Genomic DNA, 18,874 nt, shown 5'->3' with positions numbered 1-18,874 from the left:
ATTGCACCCAAATAAACATAAAATTGTAGCAGAAGTATGTTAAAATTTCACTGCCACAGGTATAGTATGTAGACAGTTTCGAAGGTTTTGGCACCAGTAACTCAATCACTGGGTTACTTGTGATTGAGCGCTCAACCTTCGAAACTCACCTACATTTATCTGTAAACTGGCATTTCAAACATTTGTTCACCCCCGGCTTGAGTTCGCTGCTTCGCTCTGGTCTATGCACCAAAATTTTTTAACATGCGAGAATCAATCTAAAATAAAGCCACATGTTTAATTTCCTGGAATTATGACTACCATTCTAGCGTAACTCAAGCAAAAACTTCATTTTTCACTTCAGCTGCTCTAACACTTTCACCCACTGCACTAACAACTGCTCCCTACACCTAGAAACTTCATTGCACATGGCACGCAGGTTACACAATCATCTTAGCCTCAGGTGCATCTAGAGTAAAATTGAAGCATTCAAGTCGTCTGCGCTTCCCTGTACTGTTCATCTCTGGAACGGCCTCCTCGATAACATAGTCAACGAAACTGACAGTGAAAAATTCAGGCACTCACTCAACTCACTCATCCCTTGTTAACCCATGCTATCATACTCACTGTTTGGTTTTCTTTTACTTTTTTGCCTAGCACTTTGGTACATTTGTTTACCAACTTATTGAGTTGTTTTTATTGTTCTAATATACGGCTGCATGTCATTAATATGTTTGTGCAACACCTGGCTGGTGTTGTTTTTACAACTTTGATATTGTCGTGAGTTTGCCACTTGTTTGTGTGTACTTTGTTCTATGTCCCCTTACTCCATACCCCATATACGCGTAGTGCACGCCGATGGCCGCGCCACTGGTGGCGGCCTTGCGCAGAATGCACGGGAGAAGAGCGAGCCGCGCGCCGTAGCACGCCGCAGTTTGTTGTGTCGCTGATAGTGCTTCTCCGTCTTATTCGTGTTTTCAGAGCAAAATAGGCAACCCCTTTCGCATGTGTGGAATGGCCAAAGCTTCAAGGAATGTCGAAGAAGAATCGTTGCAGGGTGGGGGGCTCAAATACCGGCAAAAACGTGCCGGCAATACGGTTCTAATCATTCCCCGCAAAGCCTCATCAGCAGGAGCAACGGTAGCAACGGATCGTCGCTTCGGCGGAAAATTTCTTGTTCTCACCCTTTCCTTTGCTGCTTCGGTGTTTTTTTTTTTTACTCGATCGTAGTTACACGTGTAAGCGCCGAAGTTCGTCTGCAGTGCAGCATGCGGTTTAAAGGCATTTCGCTAAAGTTTTCACCCTGCCTCGTTTGTAAAGGGTATTATACACGCTGTGTCTTATAGGAATGACACCAAGCAAGTGCTTCTTTTAACAGCTTTATTCATTTCGCCCGAGGGCATCTTAGATATTGTGGTTTTTGGGGAAATATGTTTAGAAAATAGGTAGCTCAGGGCGAGAGTTGCTAATAGTTGCTGCATATGGTATTTTTGTTCCATTTTTCACTGAATAGTTCGCGTCACGTTTGGTAAGTCATCACACCTTGATGCTGTCTGAGCAGACTTAACACGCAGAGTGATTTATTTGTTTCACAACATAGTTGCTTCTTGCAAGTGAATTTTGTACTCAACTGAATTATTTCTTATTATGCTTACGTCGCAGAGGACTAAGCCCGGCCTTGCTGCCAGCGCTCATCTACTTTGACTGGCGCTGCTCTGCCTTTAAATATATCATGTGGCACCTCTCTCTAGTACTAACACTAAAAAAAAGTGCTGAAAAGTTAGTCAGACTTTAGCTTTGTACGTTTCCAAGCAGCTCCCCTGGGGAATTTAAAATTGCAAAAACTGCAGTGCGAACGGCAGTTCATCGGCAGTACAGCGCTAACATGTGCTTTTATTAAACCGTGCGTCTATCAATAAATTTGCAATTACATGTATTCATCGGCAGAAAAATCACAACCGCATATGCAGACATCGCACCGTGCGAATTTGTTTTCTAAGTCTGCACTAACGACGAGTGCTTATTATTGAGGTACGGAAGCAGCATAACGGCAAGGCTAGAATTTTTTTAAAAAATACACGGTCGAGACATCGCATTAGTCAACAAAATTTGTCGGCTAGTTCACATGAGCTCCACGTGTAAATGGTGTTCATGGCGTTTGTCTGCGAGACGCACCTGGCACGTATGTGGACCATGTTGTCCCAAACACCGTTAACATCGTGTTTATACCCGCTCCCACAGAGGTCTGCATCTTCCCTACAGCTGTCACCGCAGAAGAAGCAGTCTGGCGCCCGAACAAAGGACAAATCGCAGCCGCGAACTTCAGCCACCCTTGCTGCAAAGCGTTGTCTTCTGCTACTGCTCCCGCGCGTATTGTTGGAAGCGCCCGCTAGGTGGCTATCAGTGGCGCCTCTATAGGCGGTGCACGAGGCGTATAGGGGACTTGTAAGGTATTTTACAAATAAATAAGACATGAGAACTTACATAGTGTAGCAGGTTATGTCACTTAGGGGGCCCTATATTACTGGCTGCACAGCAATTGTTCACACTCTCTGAAGAAGTGTGCATGAAAAGAAACTACTTGTTTGCTCCTAATTCTTCATTTATGCTTTTAATAAACAAAACTTCATACCATACTATGTGAAACTTGCTAGCTTTAAGAATACTGACATGTGAACATCGTTTTATACTAATTGTGATAACACCTATTCATTATCCAAAAACTATTCAAAACACATTCAATACAGTTAAACCTCTTTATAACAAAGTACGTAAAATCGGCAATTTGCTTCGCTATATCAAAATTTCGTTGTATTGAAATTCAATCTTTTATGTAAATAAGTACAGCCGCCGATCGATTTTTCTTACACGGAAAGGGGCCGCAGATGCTTAGTGGCTATGCTATTGGGCTGCTAACCATGGCCGCTATCTTGTACACATTCGAAAAGCCGACATTCAATTTCGCCTCGCGCGATTGTTCAGGCTGTGCCGATATCGTGGCCTAGGCCAATCTAGTCCAAGCATGTGAGACGAAATCGAACGTCGGCTTTTCGAACATGTACATGATGGCGGCCCCATGAGGTCGCTAGATCGAATCCCGGCCATGGCGGCTGCATTTCGATGGGAGCGAAAGTCGAAAACACTCGTGTACTTAGATTTAGGCGCACGTTAAAGAACACCCGGTGGTCCAAATTTCTGGGGTGCCCCACTATATACGTGCCTTATTATTAGATCATGGTTTTGGCATGTAAAGATCATATTTCAATTCAAATTTAAAGGCCACAGAATTTTCCGAATTATTGAGCAATAGAAGAAGGCAAATATGAATGAAAAAGCAATTCTTTTTGACGAATTTGGGAATAGGCGACGAATGATACGGTTTCATGCCACGTCGACAATATCTTCACATTGGCGGTACGAATTAAGTGAAGCCAGCCACACTTTCACGTGTCCTCCACGCCCACGGCTGATATCGTCACCTGCACTGGGATGACGCTATCATGAAAAGCGCCGGCAGCGGGGAACGAATGCTTTGTCTGTCTCTCACTCCAAGAGGTCACTGAAACTCGAGATTACGCAACCTCCAATACTAACAGCGCAGAAAGATAGCTTACATAATGCCACACTGTCTCGGTACGCTCACTCTTTGCACATGTGGTAAATTACCTCTAAAGCAGCATGCGCGGCTGCCTGTGTGTGCGCTCAGCCGTGTTATAGCCATGCGCAACCACGGCCGAGACCCGCACCAGCTTACAAGGTGGGAAGCCCCCCTCCACCCACAACCTCTCGTGTGCGCTTGATCACGTTACCGCGAGCTGGCTCTCGTCCCCCTCTTTCTCTTTGCTTGCGCAGGAAGGCAGCACTCGCAAAGCCACCATCTTTCTTGTTCACCCTCACACACTTTCACTTGCATCTAAAGCACAAAGTGCGCAGGGCACGATAAAATCTTATCGCACTTGGACTTTATGCGGAACATGAAGCAGCTCCACTTTGGCGGTGGCTCTTGTTGCACGGCGTGCGATTTGAGAAGTGCGTTTGCATGCAGCCGCTTGTAATTCAATCATTTGACCATCTGCGTCCGTGGAGGTTTTCATTTATTTTCTCCGCATTCCACTGCGGTGGAAGTGAAATTTTGTTATATTGAAATCGCATACAAATACGTTTCGTTATATTGAGGTTCTAAATACAGTGTGTTTGTAAAGTCATGGTGCACTTTTGACCGGTCACAGGAAAGCAACGAAACAAGATAGAAATGTGAAATATTCACCAAATAAAAGAAAAACTTTCCAATTTTCCGAGGTATGTCGTGCAAGGGAATGCGCACACAGGCGATGATGCAGCACCACGAAGTGCGCCATACAGGTGAAGACGCAGCACCCCAAACTGTGCCATACAGGTGATAACGCAGCACCACGAACTGTGCAGCAGCGGATCAGGCCACGCCAGTCGAGATGTAGACGGTACAGAGGAAAGTTCAGTGTTCTGTGGCTTTATAAACTCAAATCCGCAACCAAAGTGCAACATGAATATTGTCGAGTGTACAACGAAGCGCCACCACACAGGAATAATATTAATCGGTGGGATAAGCAGTTGAAGGATACCAGCAGTTTGTTGGACAAACCCCGTTCTGGTAGGCCATTGGTAAGTGACGAGTCTGTAGAGGCTATAAGGGAGAGCTACACAACGAGTCTTAAAAAATCTGTGTATGCGTGTTCTCGACAATTACACCTAAGCAAGACTATAGTTCATAACGTGTTAAAGAAATATCAACATTTTGGGGTTACAAATTGCAGCTGTTACAAGCTATCAAACCTGCGGATAGACCCAAATGATTTGCGCTTGCTACAGATATGCTTCATGAGACCAACAATGATGAACAATTTCTGCAGAAGATTGTGCTCAGCGATGAGGCGACATTCCATGTCTGTGGACATGTTCATCGCCATAACGTCCAAATATCAGCTGCTGAAAATCTTCGTGCCTATGTTGAGTATGAACGTAACAACCCTATGGTGACTGTGTGGTGTGGCCTGATGCATGATAAAGTGAGAGGCCCATTTTTCTTTGCGGAGCAGACTGTGACATCAAACAACTACCTTGACATGTTGAAATTGTATGCAGTGCCACAATTTCCAGAAGGTGTCATCTTTCAGCATGAAGGCGCTCCTCTACACTATGCCAGCATTGTTTGCGAGTTTCTGGATAGAACATTCCCCCAGCAGTGGGCAGGCAGGAGTTCTGTCAAGCCATGGCCATCACAATCCCTGGATCTGACACCTGTAGACTTTTACTTGTGGGGTTATGTGAAGCAACATGTGTACAATGAACATATCCAGGACATTAATAATTTAAAACAGAGCATCACAGATGTTATTCAGTCTTTTACACCAGACGTCCTTAACCGTGCGTGGACAGAACTTGAATATCATTTAGTTGTGTGTAGGGCAACAAATGCAGGCCACATCGAACTGCACTGAACAGGTATGAAACTTGGAGAGTTTTCCTTTTATTTGGTAAAGATTTCACATTTCTGTATTGTTTTGTTGATTTCCTGTGGCCGGTCAAAAGTGCATCATGACCTTACGGACACACTGTACATGGTGTTCCATGGACAAGAGGTAACGAAAAGTTAGATACTTCGTTATATCGAGAATTTCGTTATATTGAAGTTCGTTATACCGAGGCAACTGTATATTGACACGTGTACTTAATTTTATCGGGCAACCACGTTTCGCCGCCTAACAAATGTAATCGCACAGCTCGGGACGCGCCTGCATGTATTCGAAGTTTCTGGAAAGTTATCGATGCTTCTATCCGCTGTCTGTTGTGGCCGAATCTTATGTTATCTGATTTCATCACCTGACGCGAATGGTGTAGAACTTTGTGGAAGGCACGCAGGTCCGAATGATTAGTCTGGAACATTCGACCACTGCTCTATAAAAGCCGACGCGCTTGACCCGCTGATCAAATTTCCGACGATCGCCGACCGTGTTCGCTGCTATCGTTGTGCTATAAGTGTAGCCTGTTTTTGTGGGCACAGGTTCGCCCAATAAAAGCTAGTTTTGTATTCCACCGTATTGCTGCTTTCTTCACCGTCACTACCACGTTACAATATGATCCACTTCTGGCATGATCACAAAATTCACTATCCACACACCCCTACAATTTTTTTTTACAGAATTGTTGAAAACAGGAAAATTTAAGAAAGCATGAAGTAAACTGAAGCATGAAGTTCACAACTTTGGAACTCAACAATGAAAAAAACGATATATCAAAATTGTGTTAATTCCAACTATTTAAACATATAGAGTGGAAAAAATTGATATATTATACACTGTTCTGAAATATACCATTAATTTGCGAGTAGGACTTTGTCAAAAGCTCTCATAAACACATATTTACCAGAGCTTTGCCAAAGTCCTACTCACAAATTTGTGGTAGTACCATAACAATCTCACAAAAGCTGTTAGCCCGTATATCACAATTTAGTGCATTTCAGATTCTCTAACATATGCAGTTCACAGAACTGCATATGTTACGGTGGGGAGTCGGCCCCACAGTAAAGCTTCCTCTTAATGAAAAACACACAATACAAGCGCCACATAACGATAGCGCTGGGTAATTAGTGTTAAGCAAACTAACCGGCTACAATTTGTAAATTGCAATATGTACCGTAATGTAGTTAATTCAAAAGATAATTAGTGGATTTTGTTAATTAGTTGGCTATGTGTTCCGATTTCTCATGCAAGTAATGTCTGCCTCTCTGACTAATCCAGCTCAAGGACTAGGATTATATTATCTGCAACAGGCTAATTTTAAAAATTCCATAAAACTTAAAAATGATCACCCTGTATAACAGATATCAGCCACTATTACAAAAGACATGGAACAAGAAATGTAGAAATGCTGCTCTTGCATCTTGGAACAAAAGCAACAGCTAGACAGGTGCTGAGGGGATCATTATTAAACAGAGACAACCAAAGGTGCAATATTTCATGTTACCAGAATAAATAAGGCATTTTTACCAGCTTTCACAAGCCTGTATTCTCACTGACAAGAAAATAGTTTATCCACATTAGCACAATATCTTTATTAACCGCGAAAGTGTTCTCTGCAAAACAGGGCTCGGAAGGTGGTTCCACTGGTGTAAAAACCATTAGCTGCAAGCAGGTGTTAGTTTGTTAAAATCATGGAAATGGTCTCAGACCTAATGAAAATGTCAACATCACCAGAGTAGATTGGGCAAGTGTGATCAATGTTCAGATTTGTCAGACAAAGATGTCTTCAGGGAACAAAGGCACACATCAGCATGAAATCAAGTGGTGAAAAAAGCAACTAAGTGAAGAAAAGGAGGTTCACCTTTTTTCCTCCGTTGGTGGCAATGGTGTCAGTTGTGTGAGAGAGGGAGAGAAAGACAGAAGGAGAGAAAAAGCGGGCGGGGAATGAACAACGTCAACGGCAGGTGGATTCGCAGAGAGCCAACCCTTCTACACCAATCGTGGAGCTTGAAAGATATCACATCTGTTAGTGTGAGCAGCAAAAGTGACACATGCTCCTAACACTTGGTGTAAGACAAACTCTTTAGGTGTTGACAGTGCACCTTGCAGGAAGGGCTAATAATGTCCCCTGGTTCGAAGCAACACCATGAGATGACTGTCTGGTCATAGGCCTCTCATGTGAGGGGTGGCACTTCCTTGCTAAAGGAAATCTGCGCTTTTGAATCGTTGTTTTCTAACAAATTGCACACAGCGATTCAGTAGAAACGTCAGCATGCATGCACACGATGCTCATGCGAACAGGAAAAGAAAGAACCACAATATGCTGCTTTCACTCTGTTGCTAAGTAGATTAAGTGGAGCATGACTATATTCTGCTTAGCTACTTTGTCATTTTACAGCCAAGCTGATTGCGTGTTGCTCACATCTCATGTCTCTGGGAGATGCACTCACAAATAAAAATGTGATATCAACGAGCTGCACCACTTTTTTACTTGGTGACACAGCAATAATTGGTCTGTTTAAGGGCAATGCAAAGGTGCATTATCTGGAAGCACTCAAGTCAGAATTTGTTGTGCTGTGTCCACACCTGAAGATGTATATCTTACACCATGTCCCAACCTCACCAACCCTGCGCCATACAGCCTAATATATGGGGCATGTGGACACCTTGCTGAATGAACTCAAGAATGTGATCCCAGCTTTTTATTCAAATTATGCTGCGATACACAATGTCATAGCACAGCTACGCTGCATATATGTGTATTCTTCTGACACCAGACTATGACCTGAATAAAATTTCATTATTTTGCTTAAAGAATTGTAGACTGCAAGACCAGACATAGCGACTGCTACAGCAACAATGGGCAACAGCATGGGTGGCTTCTGCTTGCTTTCATCATTAGTGAACAAACCATGACTTTACCACACAACAGTGACTTCTGCATCCTAAGAGACAGCACAGCCCCCTTTCACTTCTCATTTGCCACAATGCTGCCATGAGCTTTTTCTGTTTGGCCTAGAGTAAATACACCAGTATTCATGTGCCATCATGCAGCACTGCCTTTTGGCTCGCTTTTCTCACTGGATGACACAACCCATAGCTTCGGCTGCACTTTGTGGGCTTGGTGTGGCAGGATACAGAAACATGCCAGGCATACAGCACATGTCCTACTGGCTTATCCTAGGGCCCAACTTGTCATGTTCAAAACTTCGCTACACTTCTGGAAATAACATGTAAGTGATTTCATTTATCACAAGTTTTCAGCATCATAACTTGAAGAATAAAAATTTTTGCTTAGTTCTGGTCTCAGGCCTAGCTTTTATTTAGTGCAATTCCTACAAGTGCAGTAAAGTTTTGAACATGATGTAATACCACCTACCTTTGTTCGTTGTACTACTGTCGTGACTTGGTACTGATGCCATGAGAAAAGTTCTCAACAGACTTTGTGCCATTATAGAGGTTTTCATTTGTTGCAACACTTGTGTACAAGATACATGGCAAGTAAAGTGTGGCAAGATGTTGCACAGATTTATCTGCAGTATCAGTCACTGGCCTGGTTTCAATATAGTTCAGGAATATTGTATGGTTTCAGTGAAATTTTCAAAATGCATGAATTTATCTGCAAAAGCACACAAGTGAACTCTGTACTCCATACTTGGTACCACAGCACAAAAACTACACTGGACAAAAAGAAGACAGACAAGACGTTGAACTATTTGTACTCTATATTGTATCAAGAGCAGGACTAGATAAGAACACAAAGAAATGACGCACACAAACATGCGCTCAGACCTTTAATTCCATTAATATGGCCATTGCCTAATCATAACATGTTCACTGGCATATAACATCATGCCCAATTTAGCTGGCAACTCGACACCTGTTGTGTAGTCTCCTTCTTATTGCATGGTAAGCTTGTTCCTCCAAGCACGATCGACTCATCAATAACATGAACATCGGGATATGAGCAATACAGTGCAACTTTCAGACAAGATTCAGACATCTGGGGACATTATAGTTGGCCAGTTTTGGCAACAAGCTTGTTTAAGCATCCTTTCTTTTTTCCTTCAATCAGCTGTTAGGTTTGGATGATTGGCTGCACATTGTGCAACGTTAGAGCCACTTATTTATTTTCGATGGCAACTTAGTCAGTTTAACCAGGCAGTCAACCAATGTCCACTGTCTTTATTGGCTCTAGTTGTCTACTGGTGACTTCTGTTCTTTTCCCCAATTATGCTGTATGCCATTCTGTACCTACCTAGCTGCACGTCTGTGTTTTTAAACTGACACAGAAATAAAGGAGAGTTTTGTGTTGGGCAGATTAGTGTCTACTTCACGGTTAGACTATAATGTTAACTGCCACTGCTTTTAATGTCTCTGTTGCAATATCTGCTAGAATATGCGCACTCATTTTCATGATGCTTTTAAGAATCTACAACTGCAAATACACATGCCAAAGTACACGCTCCCATTTCTGTGACGTTCATTTTAATAGTAGTTATTTATTGTATTTACTAGGGTAATGAGAAAAATACAAAGAAAAGACCATACGCGTCGTAACTGTGTCACTTTTTCAACTGATGCCTAAACTATTCCATGGTCAAGATACAGGGTAATGGAGCAGAGAAATGCAACAGGAAAGGTAAGCAAAAGTGGTTGTAAATGAAAGAAAGTAGGAGGACATAAGCTTAAAGTATCCGTACAAGTGACTAAATTATATACGTGAAGAAAAAAAGTGTGAAAAGATATGAAAACTTACTTTTTAAGTGAGACAGGGCTGCCCCCATGTGAGTGGCCTCCATTACGAGCATCTGCTACAGGGCATGTCACCATCATGTACGCTGCAGAAGAACAGGTGCAAATTCACCATCAGGAACTTGTTTGTGCACTACACAATAACCTTTGCATGCATACAGCCAATCAGATCGAAACTCCCTACTACTGACATCTACAGTTAACATGTCCGTCCCAACAATGTAATCCCAGAGGTATACAGGTTCTAAAAAATTGCCAACCACAATATACTTGCAACAACAAAATAAAATTTATAATACAGATATTTGCACGACTACATCATCTTGCAATGGCTAATGCACTTGAGTTATATGACCTAAAATTATAAAATTTCTCCTTTGTGTGAACAGTGGGGAGAAGTCCAAACAAGAAAGAGAAATTTGCTGACTTGAAATAAAAGTGGCTGAACAAGAGGTATCTCTGGAGCCAAGGATTCGACAAGGGACTTGTCTTCATCACGGAAACAACTGCTTGCCTCAACAGTGTTTGTACAGCTCATGCCTCGCCACTGGAGGTGGGGGGAAAAAGTGATCTAAGTAAACACTTGTTAGACTGTTGGCTCCATAGACATCTCTGGTTCAGGCACTGTTTATCACTGGGGAGAAGGTGACATGGAAGAACTGCAACAATGAGAAATGGTACGCACCCTTCTCGGCCTTCCGCCGCTTGCGCTTGTTGCAGATCTTGACAGCGCAGACCGAGAGGATGATGGCCACGATGAAGAAGAGCACGCCACCGACGACACCCGAAATGATGGCCTGGTCCCGCTTGTACTTGGGGCCCCGGTCTGAAACACAGCAGCCTGGTGGCGCCGCCAACAGAAACACAGCATTCTCCTCCTCCTCCTCCTTTCTTCACGCATTCCTCGTCCAAACAACGATGACACCACGAGTAGGCCTTGCCAGCAGCAGTGGCGAGACCAACTTGGGACAACTCCCCCACTTACACGTCCACCTCACATCAGTCCAAGCACAATGTCTCGTGGCTTATGAAAAAGTCGTCAACTTTACAGCTTCACACAAATACAGCAGACTCACAATAGTTTATGTGGACAACTAACTTGGCACTTCTTCAAACAACTCTAAATTTCGGTAGGGCTTCTATGTTTTCTTCCCATATTTAACCTATTTTAAGCGGCAGGATAGCTAGCCCATGCTAGCTTGGGCCTACTTCTCTGCTTTTTTGTTAATAAACACTCCCCCTCTTTTTTGAACATGTTTAACTCAAACAAGACTTTCAATTTTTTAAATAAATTTTGGGTCCCAGTGAAAACAAACTTGGCCCCAAATAGGGCTTATGAGATGACATTCCCAGTGCAGGAAGAGTCAAAATGCTCCCACATTCAACATTCAGACTGCTGCACATGTTGACGGAAGCTGTAACCGGATTGCTTCACCAAAGTGCTCGCACATTCACAACTTTTGACCTCTTGGACATGCACACAAGGCCGCTCCATTTCAACATCTCTCTGCCACGAAGCCTAGCAGTGGATATTCAATCACTCTTGTGCTTTGCATAAAATAGTTTTGTGCATGTATTATTCATAGAATAGCTTGAAATTCTGCTTTGGACCATATTTCATATAACTTCACATATTCTTATTGTTTATATAGGTTGAAGAAGTGTCTGTTGCCCCTAAGAGCTTGAATAAATGCAAGTCCACAGTAATGTTCTTCTTCTATGAATAATATAGCACAGATGCTCCATGCAGGCTGAAACAGGCTTCATCAAGACAAGTCACTTGCTTGAGCCACTCAAGCAATTGCCATGCACTTTTTTTTTCATGAAGTGTCTTTGCACATGTTCGCATCAATTATGCAAGCTGTACTTCTACAACTACTTACTATAACTGATAAAAGTTGCCATAAGCTAAAACATAATGCTGACAAGACCAGAAAAAAATTTATCAAAGGAATCTACATGCAATGCTGCAATACTCTTGTTCATGCTTTTATTTGATCATTCACTTTTATTTGATCATACACTTTTTGAGCATGGTAAGTAAATTTTCACAGTTACAAGGTAATACCTTCGCAAACACCTGAGCCAAATATTATTCCTGTACATGCAGCGAGGACACCACAATTTCGCTTGAAAGATTTCCTTTCCTTCAACTTTTGAATACTTCGCCGCACCTTTCCTTCATACCAAGTAAAAGTAAAAAAAGTTACTACGAGGTGGATTTCCTTAAATGTTGCAACTAAGCACTGCCTCTGGCAGAAACAAAAATGAAGAAAGGTCATCACTGATGGCATAGTGGCGCCATCTATCTGGTGGCAGAGTGCTTATACATGGCCACCTTGTTCAAGGCAACAACAGCATGTTCATACACAACCTCTAAAACCTGCGGTGGGTTAGAGTTGCAAAACATAATCTTGAGGTCACGTCTGCGCAAACGTTAGGTTTAATGGATGGCACTGGAGGCATCATTCAGCATGAGTACAGCACATAGCTTTGAGTGCAGAAGGAAAACAAAAAGTAGTGGAAAGTGATATAACATAATGGCAGCAACATCATTTGATTCCTGATTAATCCTACTGGGTACAATCAAAAACATCTTGTTGGAAAAGATTTAGTCAGGAGATGCCCTTTATAACCATGCAGGCACATTCCGTACCTTCACAAATATTGTTGCAATACTGCTACAACCTTGTCGTTCCAGGGGCTGAATAAGTTACTCCTCTGACTTATCGGCAGCATCTAGGGCAATTATTGCATCTGAAATAAGTGAATAAGTGAGGTAATGATCATTGTATTTTGGCTATCTTTGTACGCAGAGTACCTTCTGTGTGTGAGTACTTGTGTAATTTTCTTTGTTGCCTGAAGAATCCGACCATGGCCGGATTGTGCCATATGTGCATTCAGGGTCGTAGGGTAGGGTCAGCAGTTTGCTCTGCCTCACAAACCGTTGAGGTAGAGTATATGCAATGGCATGATTACAGACTTTATACGCTCAGAGATCAAACGCAGACAACTACATCTTTCTTGCGGTGCTTGGCAATGATCATAATTAAATGAATGATTGCTAGAAATGATTGAGTGGCATAGAACAATTTCACAAGGCAAGAAACTTACCTGCCAGGGTAAGTAGTATTTCGGGGCTTGACTCAAAGGCAGAGGTAATGGAAAAGGCTGAGACGCGGATGTAGAACTTGGTCCCCTCAGGCAAGTCAGTGACTGCATCAGGAGAACATTTGTTTTACAAGTTGCACTTACTCCTGCATGGGCAGTGATGAAGAGGCCAGGGATTTACCAGATCCCACACACAAGTGATATATCAAGCAAAATAATGCACCTTGATGCATTGATGATGATGCAGTGCTTCGTGGTGCAAGGGCTACCCTTGATGCATTACAGATCTCTTCTGCATCTGTGTCAAGGATGATGAACTCTGTATAGCCTTTGTATCACAGAACAGGGCCTTCAAATCACAATGACTTCAAATATCCCAGAAACTTTTATACTACGTACCCTCAGCAAAAGAGGCTTAAAAATCGCGCATTGTCCCAAATTGAAAATGACAGTGATGCCTTGCCTTTAGGATGGCTTAAAGAACAAGCACGTTAACAATAACATCAACAACAATAAAAAAAGAATGAAGGACTAATTAAAAAGAAATTGCAACCCATCTTCACTCTGACAGCAGGAGTACTATGTGCAATACACGAAGGAAGTTCACAAAACTACGGTATGCCATGACAGTAAGTACCAGTGAAAGTAATATTTAAGCCTAGTGCAGCTTGGTGGTGTTAAGTGTAGCCCACAATTAACAAAACATTATCAACATTTTTAAATTACTTGACAAAAAAAAATTAAGACATAACACCGTTATGCCATGCCTCTTAGTACAGTATATTTCCTTTTCTTTCTTTATATGGGTCATCTATTGTCTTCCTGTCTAACGAATAAAAAGATATATCTAGCTAATCATAAACACATATAATAAGAAGTAGAAAAAGCAATTGCCTCCATGCGTCTATGCGGTTGTAATTGTGTACCTACCACTCTATTTTACCAAGTGACAAAAGCAACACAGGTGACAATGCCATGAACCAAAATGAGGCTAGCAAATTTGTATATCTGAATATGGAAGGACCTGACACTCCTCAAGGCACTCATGTTCTCTAATAAAAATCCACTACAGTAGCAGACTTATCTTTCAGATTTTAATCTTTCTCACTAGTTCAATTATTTGGACTCTTTTGCTGCAACACAATCACAGGACCAATGTACTATAATGATGACCAAAAATGTGGATGCTGCACAATGGTATCTCTTCCTTTTTTTTTATTAAATATGTGCATACTGCATTGCTGATATCATTCTTGCAAAACAAAAGAACTACCTGTGCTTTTTGTGTTAGAGAACTTTTTAAGCCTTCCAAGTGCAATTAGGCAGCAAGGCCTAAAAATAATTTTGATTAACTCAACACTAGATCACCGTGGTAGGTTTCATTCAATAATATGCCTTTCAAAGCAGCAAGAACTCAAAAAAATTTGAGACATTGCATTTGAGCTATGTAGGTCAGGAGTTTTACAATAGCCAACACTACAGTCATTATCACACTGCATTGTCTGTCCTACCAGCCAGCACTCATATGAAATACAGCAAGGAATTACAGGTGTGCACTTAGCTTGTAGCAATAGCAGCAGCTTACAGGCGGACTGCCAGGCTGCAGTCAACAACTGCAGCTACTTAGTTTGCACACTTGGAAGATACAGTGGAAAACCTAGCATATTTTTACAACATCTTCACTAAATTTGTGGACTGTCTGCAATGCATAGCTGGGCCATGCTAAAAACTTAACCCTGAAAGCTCAAATGTCACAAGAGAGTAGCCACACTAAATGTCGTGTATACATGCTGCAACAGTTGGGTGACCTAAATTTAATATTTTCCACTGCCAAAGCTTCTTCTGCAATTATTGACAAGTATTGGCTAAGTTGGGCAATGTGGTAGGTCTAATGTTGGTAACCATATGTCTACCAAAGTAGGACCAGTGTTGATTACCAAACTTGTACCTCTTAGGGCAGCTGACTTCGAGCTGACCACCCCCAGGCAGGCCAGAATGTAGGGCCAATGTTTAATTTTTGCCCCTGCCCTTTTTTCTTAGTTTTCTGGCACACCACCTGAGATCATAGGAGTAGTGGAGGGTTGCATACCACACATCCAGATGCCAGCTGCAACTCACTAAGATGTGTTGACATTGGCTTAGTACCCTATCTTGTTCCTATCTTTTTGCATGCAACATTGTATGGCCCGATAAGTTATTCACACCAGTGCTAATGGCATCCTTTCCTGTATGCCCTTTGATCCAAGGGTTCAGCTAAGCAAAGTTGTAATTCCTTATTAACATCATTTCTTTCTTCTTTCTTTCTTGTTTTGTGAAGGCAACCAATAACGTTGCTCTGCACTTACATTCCTGCCTGTTTGTGCCACATTAAAGGGACTGTGAACCTCGTCAAGTCATTTTGCAGCTTTTAGACCACAGCCTTCAATGTCCATGCTCTTTGGATTGTGACACTGAAATAAGGTACAATTTGATTTGACTTGAAGTTCCACTACTGGGCCACAATGACAGACGTGGGGGGAAAAGAAAGGAGTGGGCAAGGCCCTGACTGACTGGTGTACTCGCTGCCAGTCATGATGTTGGTGCTGCGTGCCCATGGCTTGTCTGGCGACCGGTACTCCACACAGTAGAAGGCGATAGGCACCGATGAGTTGACTGGCGGCAACCATGTGACCAGCACCCCAGCAGAAGTCTCGCGTACCGTTACATTGCGCGGCGCAGACGGCTTGGGACCTGGTGACGGAGATGGTGAAGGAGGGGAGGACGAGGTAGAAGGAGGAAGCCGGGGGGCTGCGTGTCAGGCCGTGGGGCTCTGCCCCTGGACCCACTGGTCGGAGACAGTGCACATCATATGAAGCAGTGCACTCTGAAGAAAAACACTGATACTGCTAAGAGGTGATGAGCGGTGAAGAAACTATGGACTCTTTGCAGAACAACCAAAACAGCCTCCCTTTCCATAGTGAAAACTCCTGAGGCAGTGAAGCACATACCTGTTTCCTGCCCTAAATACGACTGTGAACTGCTGGCAATGACCTCTTTGTTAGCACCAATTAACCATAGACCGCTGAGTGAGAAAGTCTCACTGGGCTCTTGGCCAGACATAATACAATGAAGCGAGCTACCTAGGCTCTCTCAGAATTTTTAATCAACACAGGCTTAGACTCAAGGCTGTAAAGGGCCCTTTGGACACGAACGTGTACATATTTGTGTCCTACTCCACCTGCTCTCTTGATCAGTTCTCATACCCCTCTCTCTTCCCCCTTTCCTCTGAGCAGAGTAGTAGGCTAGAAGAATATTACTTCAAGACGACGTCTCTGCATTTTCTCTAATTCTCCTCTCTTCATTTATTGTGGAAGCGGAATGAGTGAAACAATGGTGTCAAGGGAAGGGAAACAATCAAGAATGGCAAAGCATTAGGTGGTGTCAAAAGATAGGGCCAGCAGTAGGCGATGGTAGTTGCGATAGCACTGGGAGAGGCACTTCTTCTGCAGCAAATATAGAACTGGCTTCAGGTGACAAATATGATGGTGACTGTGGCAACATTCCTTGGGTCCCAAGCAAAAGTTTGGTGTGACAAAATGTCTTTTTACTATACAAGCGCCCCTTTGAGGGCAAAATTACACAGTAGACCCCCTTGTTGCAAATTTTTATGATAAACCTGGTCATTGAAGCAGTAATTTCATATCCATATTACATTTAATACCGTGTAGGCCACTGTAATAGTAGACAGCCATTCTTTTATGTTGCACTGGAGGCTTCCTAAATTTTTTGTGCCAATAAGCTTGCTCTGAGTGGAACCACCTTTCCTCTTCTATCACCACCTTAGCCAATGAATCACGATATAGTACTTCTATATTAGATTATCATTTGATATAATCTTTTTTTATAATCATTTTTCTTATCTGGTTTTGTCTAATTTTCATACAATGACGTTCTTATTCTTTTTTAACTCCCTTTTGTTTTTCATTTTCCCTTTATCTGTTCATAACTGACTGCAGCTAAAACGCACCCACTTCCTCAATAATGCTCGTCACCCTCTAAGCATAAGCTTATAAAAATTGATTATTCATATCTTAAGCAGATGCTTCAGCTCTGGGAAAATTCTAATGACACCTATTCAAATACACAGAAATGCCTTTGTGAAAGAACCCCTGGGCCAATCTGAATGAAATTTGTTGCATTTGACAGAGAAAGCTAAATTGTAGTGACTGTAGGAGGCAGGTTTTATTTAGGGGTCTGGAATTGTCAGGAAAAATTGCCCAAAATTGATGTTAAAGAACATAGCAGCACAAAGTTTACAAATGCTTAATGCTGCTTCAAAAACAGATACTGCTGTTCTGTAAACTGCATCTTTTAGAACATCTAAAGTGGACACATTTGATACGTGGATGTACAGCGTTCGTGGATTTTTACAATGTTTTGGAGTGTCTTGCAAAAGTCCTACTCATATAATAATGGTACATTATACAGAAATTTACATTACATCAACAATTTTGCCCGCTTTAGGTGTATTGCTAGGTGCAGTTTTCAGAATTGTGATATCACTTTCAACTGCTGAGTTACAGAGTTGTAAACGTGATTGTTTGATTTTCTGAAATATTGTGATTTTCAAAAGTACTTATTAAAGAATTCATGGACTAAAGCAAAATTCCACTTCACTAGATTCTAACTTTTCTGTTTAAATGCAATGAACCTCATCAAATTCGGTGTAGTGGTTGATGAGAAAAACAATTTCTTCCTTACAATGTATTTAGATAGGAGCCCCCAAGCTCTTGAGCCTCCCTCTGCTTGATGTGATGCCTCAACTTCTCACAGTTGAGGGCAGTGTCACTGCCCAAAGGTGGTTGAGTAACACTCCTTGACAATGGCTGTGACAAGAATTCGCTCTAATAAATGCTCCTCCACCCAAGTGCCTTTGAGTAGATGCTGAAAGTTTGCGGTAGCAAAGCTGCACTGCTTTAATCACCAATGACTGTGGACCAACTGAAGTGATTTCTAAGGTCAAGGGGAAAGGCTGCCCTCTGGTCCCACAAGTCTGCTAATGAGCACACTAAGAGGTGAAACACTTATAAGTAGGAGGGTGAATGCAGAAGAGACATTCACCGTGGTATTGCACGTTCAGACCACACCGGCATTGAATGAGAAGCAGCTAATGTTGTACAAAATGCCTTCACCATGGGTAGGATAAAAAAAAATATACATTTTTTTCTATGCAGGAGGCTGAATTTGAAGTTTTTGCAAAGGGTCTATGTTGCTGGTGGTTCTAAAATTACAGTACACAAAGACATTCTTAGGATTTGCAATGCCATTATGCTTCATCGAATCTATATTAGATAGCTGTATGAAAAGGAGAAATGGAACACAACTGCACATGTTCACTAAATGCACTGAAAATGATGCACAGGTTCACAGGTGCACTGCAAAGCGTGGATCAACATGAAATGTACTGGCTGTAGTAACGTTATTTTGTTTAGCCTCCTTTTTGCTTACCTATTACTCAATGTGGCTTTTCGTATTTTTACTTTTTACACAGT

General features: G+C 42.2%; 1 protein-coding gene across 3 annotated transcripts in view; it reads right to left on the bottom strand.

Moving 5' to 3' along the window:
* The window catches only part of LOC135910102 (protein turtle-like), a 103,389-nt gene that overhangs the window by 14,178 nt on the left and 70,337 nt on the right, over nt 1-18,874 (bottom strand). The window contains exons 13-16 of one of the 3 annotated variants that reach the window (XM_065442137.2): nt 15,894-16,130; nt 13,347-13,448; nt 10,918-11,073; nt 10,237-10,318 (exon numbers count right to left, since the gene is read on the bottom strand). In XM_065442137.2, coding sequence (XP_065298209.1) covers nt 10,237-10,318; nt 10,918-11,073; nt 13,347-13,448; nt 15,894-16,130 — 577 coding nt within the window. The remainder of the gene's footprint in view (nt 1-10,236; nt 10,319-10,917; nt 11,074-13,346; nt 13,449-15,893; nt 16,131-18,874) is intronic. The other 2 variants (XM_065442138.2, XM_065442139.2) reach the window with 2 other exon arrangements.

Source organism: Dermacentor albipictus, chromosome 4 (assembly GCF_038994185.2).
Source record: "Dermacentor albipictus isolate Rhodes 1998 colony chromosome 4, USDA_Dalb.pri_finalv2, whole genome shotgun sequence".
In the NCBI taxonomy this organism is placed as follows: domain Eukaryota; kingdom Metazoa; phylum Arthropoda; class Arachnida; order Ixodida; family Ixodidae; genus Dermacentor; species Dermacentor albipictus.
Note: the sequence above shows the minus strand (reverse complement) of the source record. Positions and strands in the feature narration are given on the sequence as shown.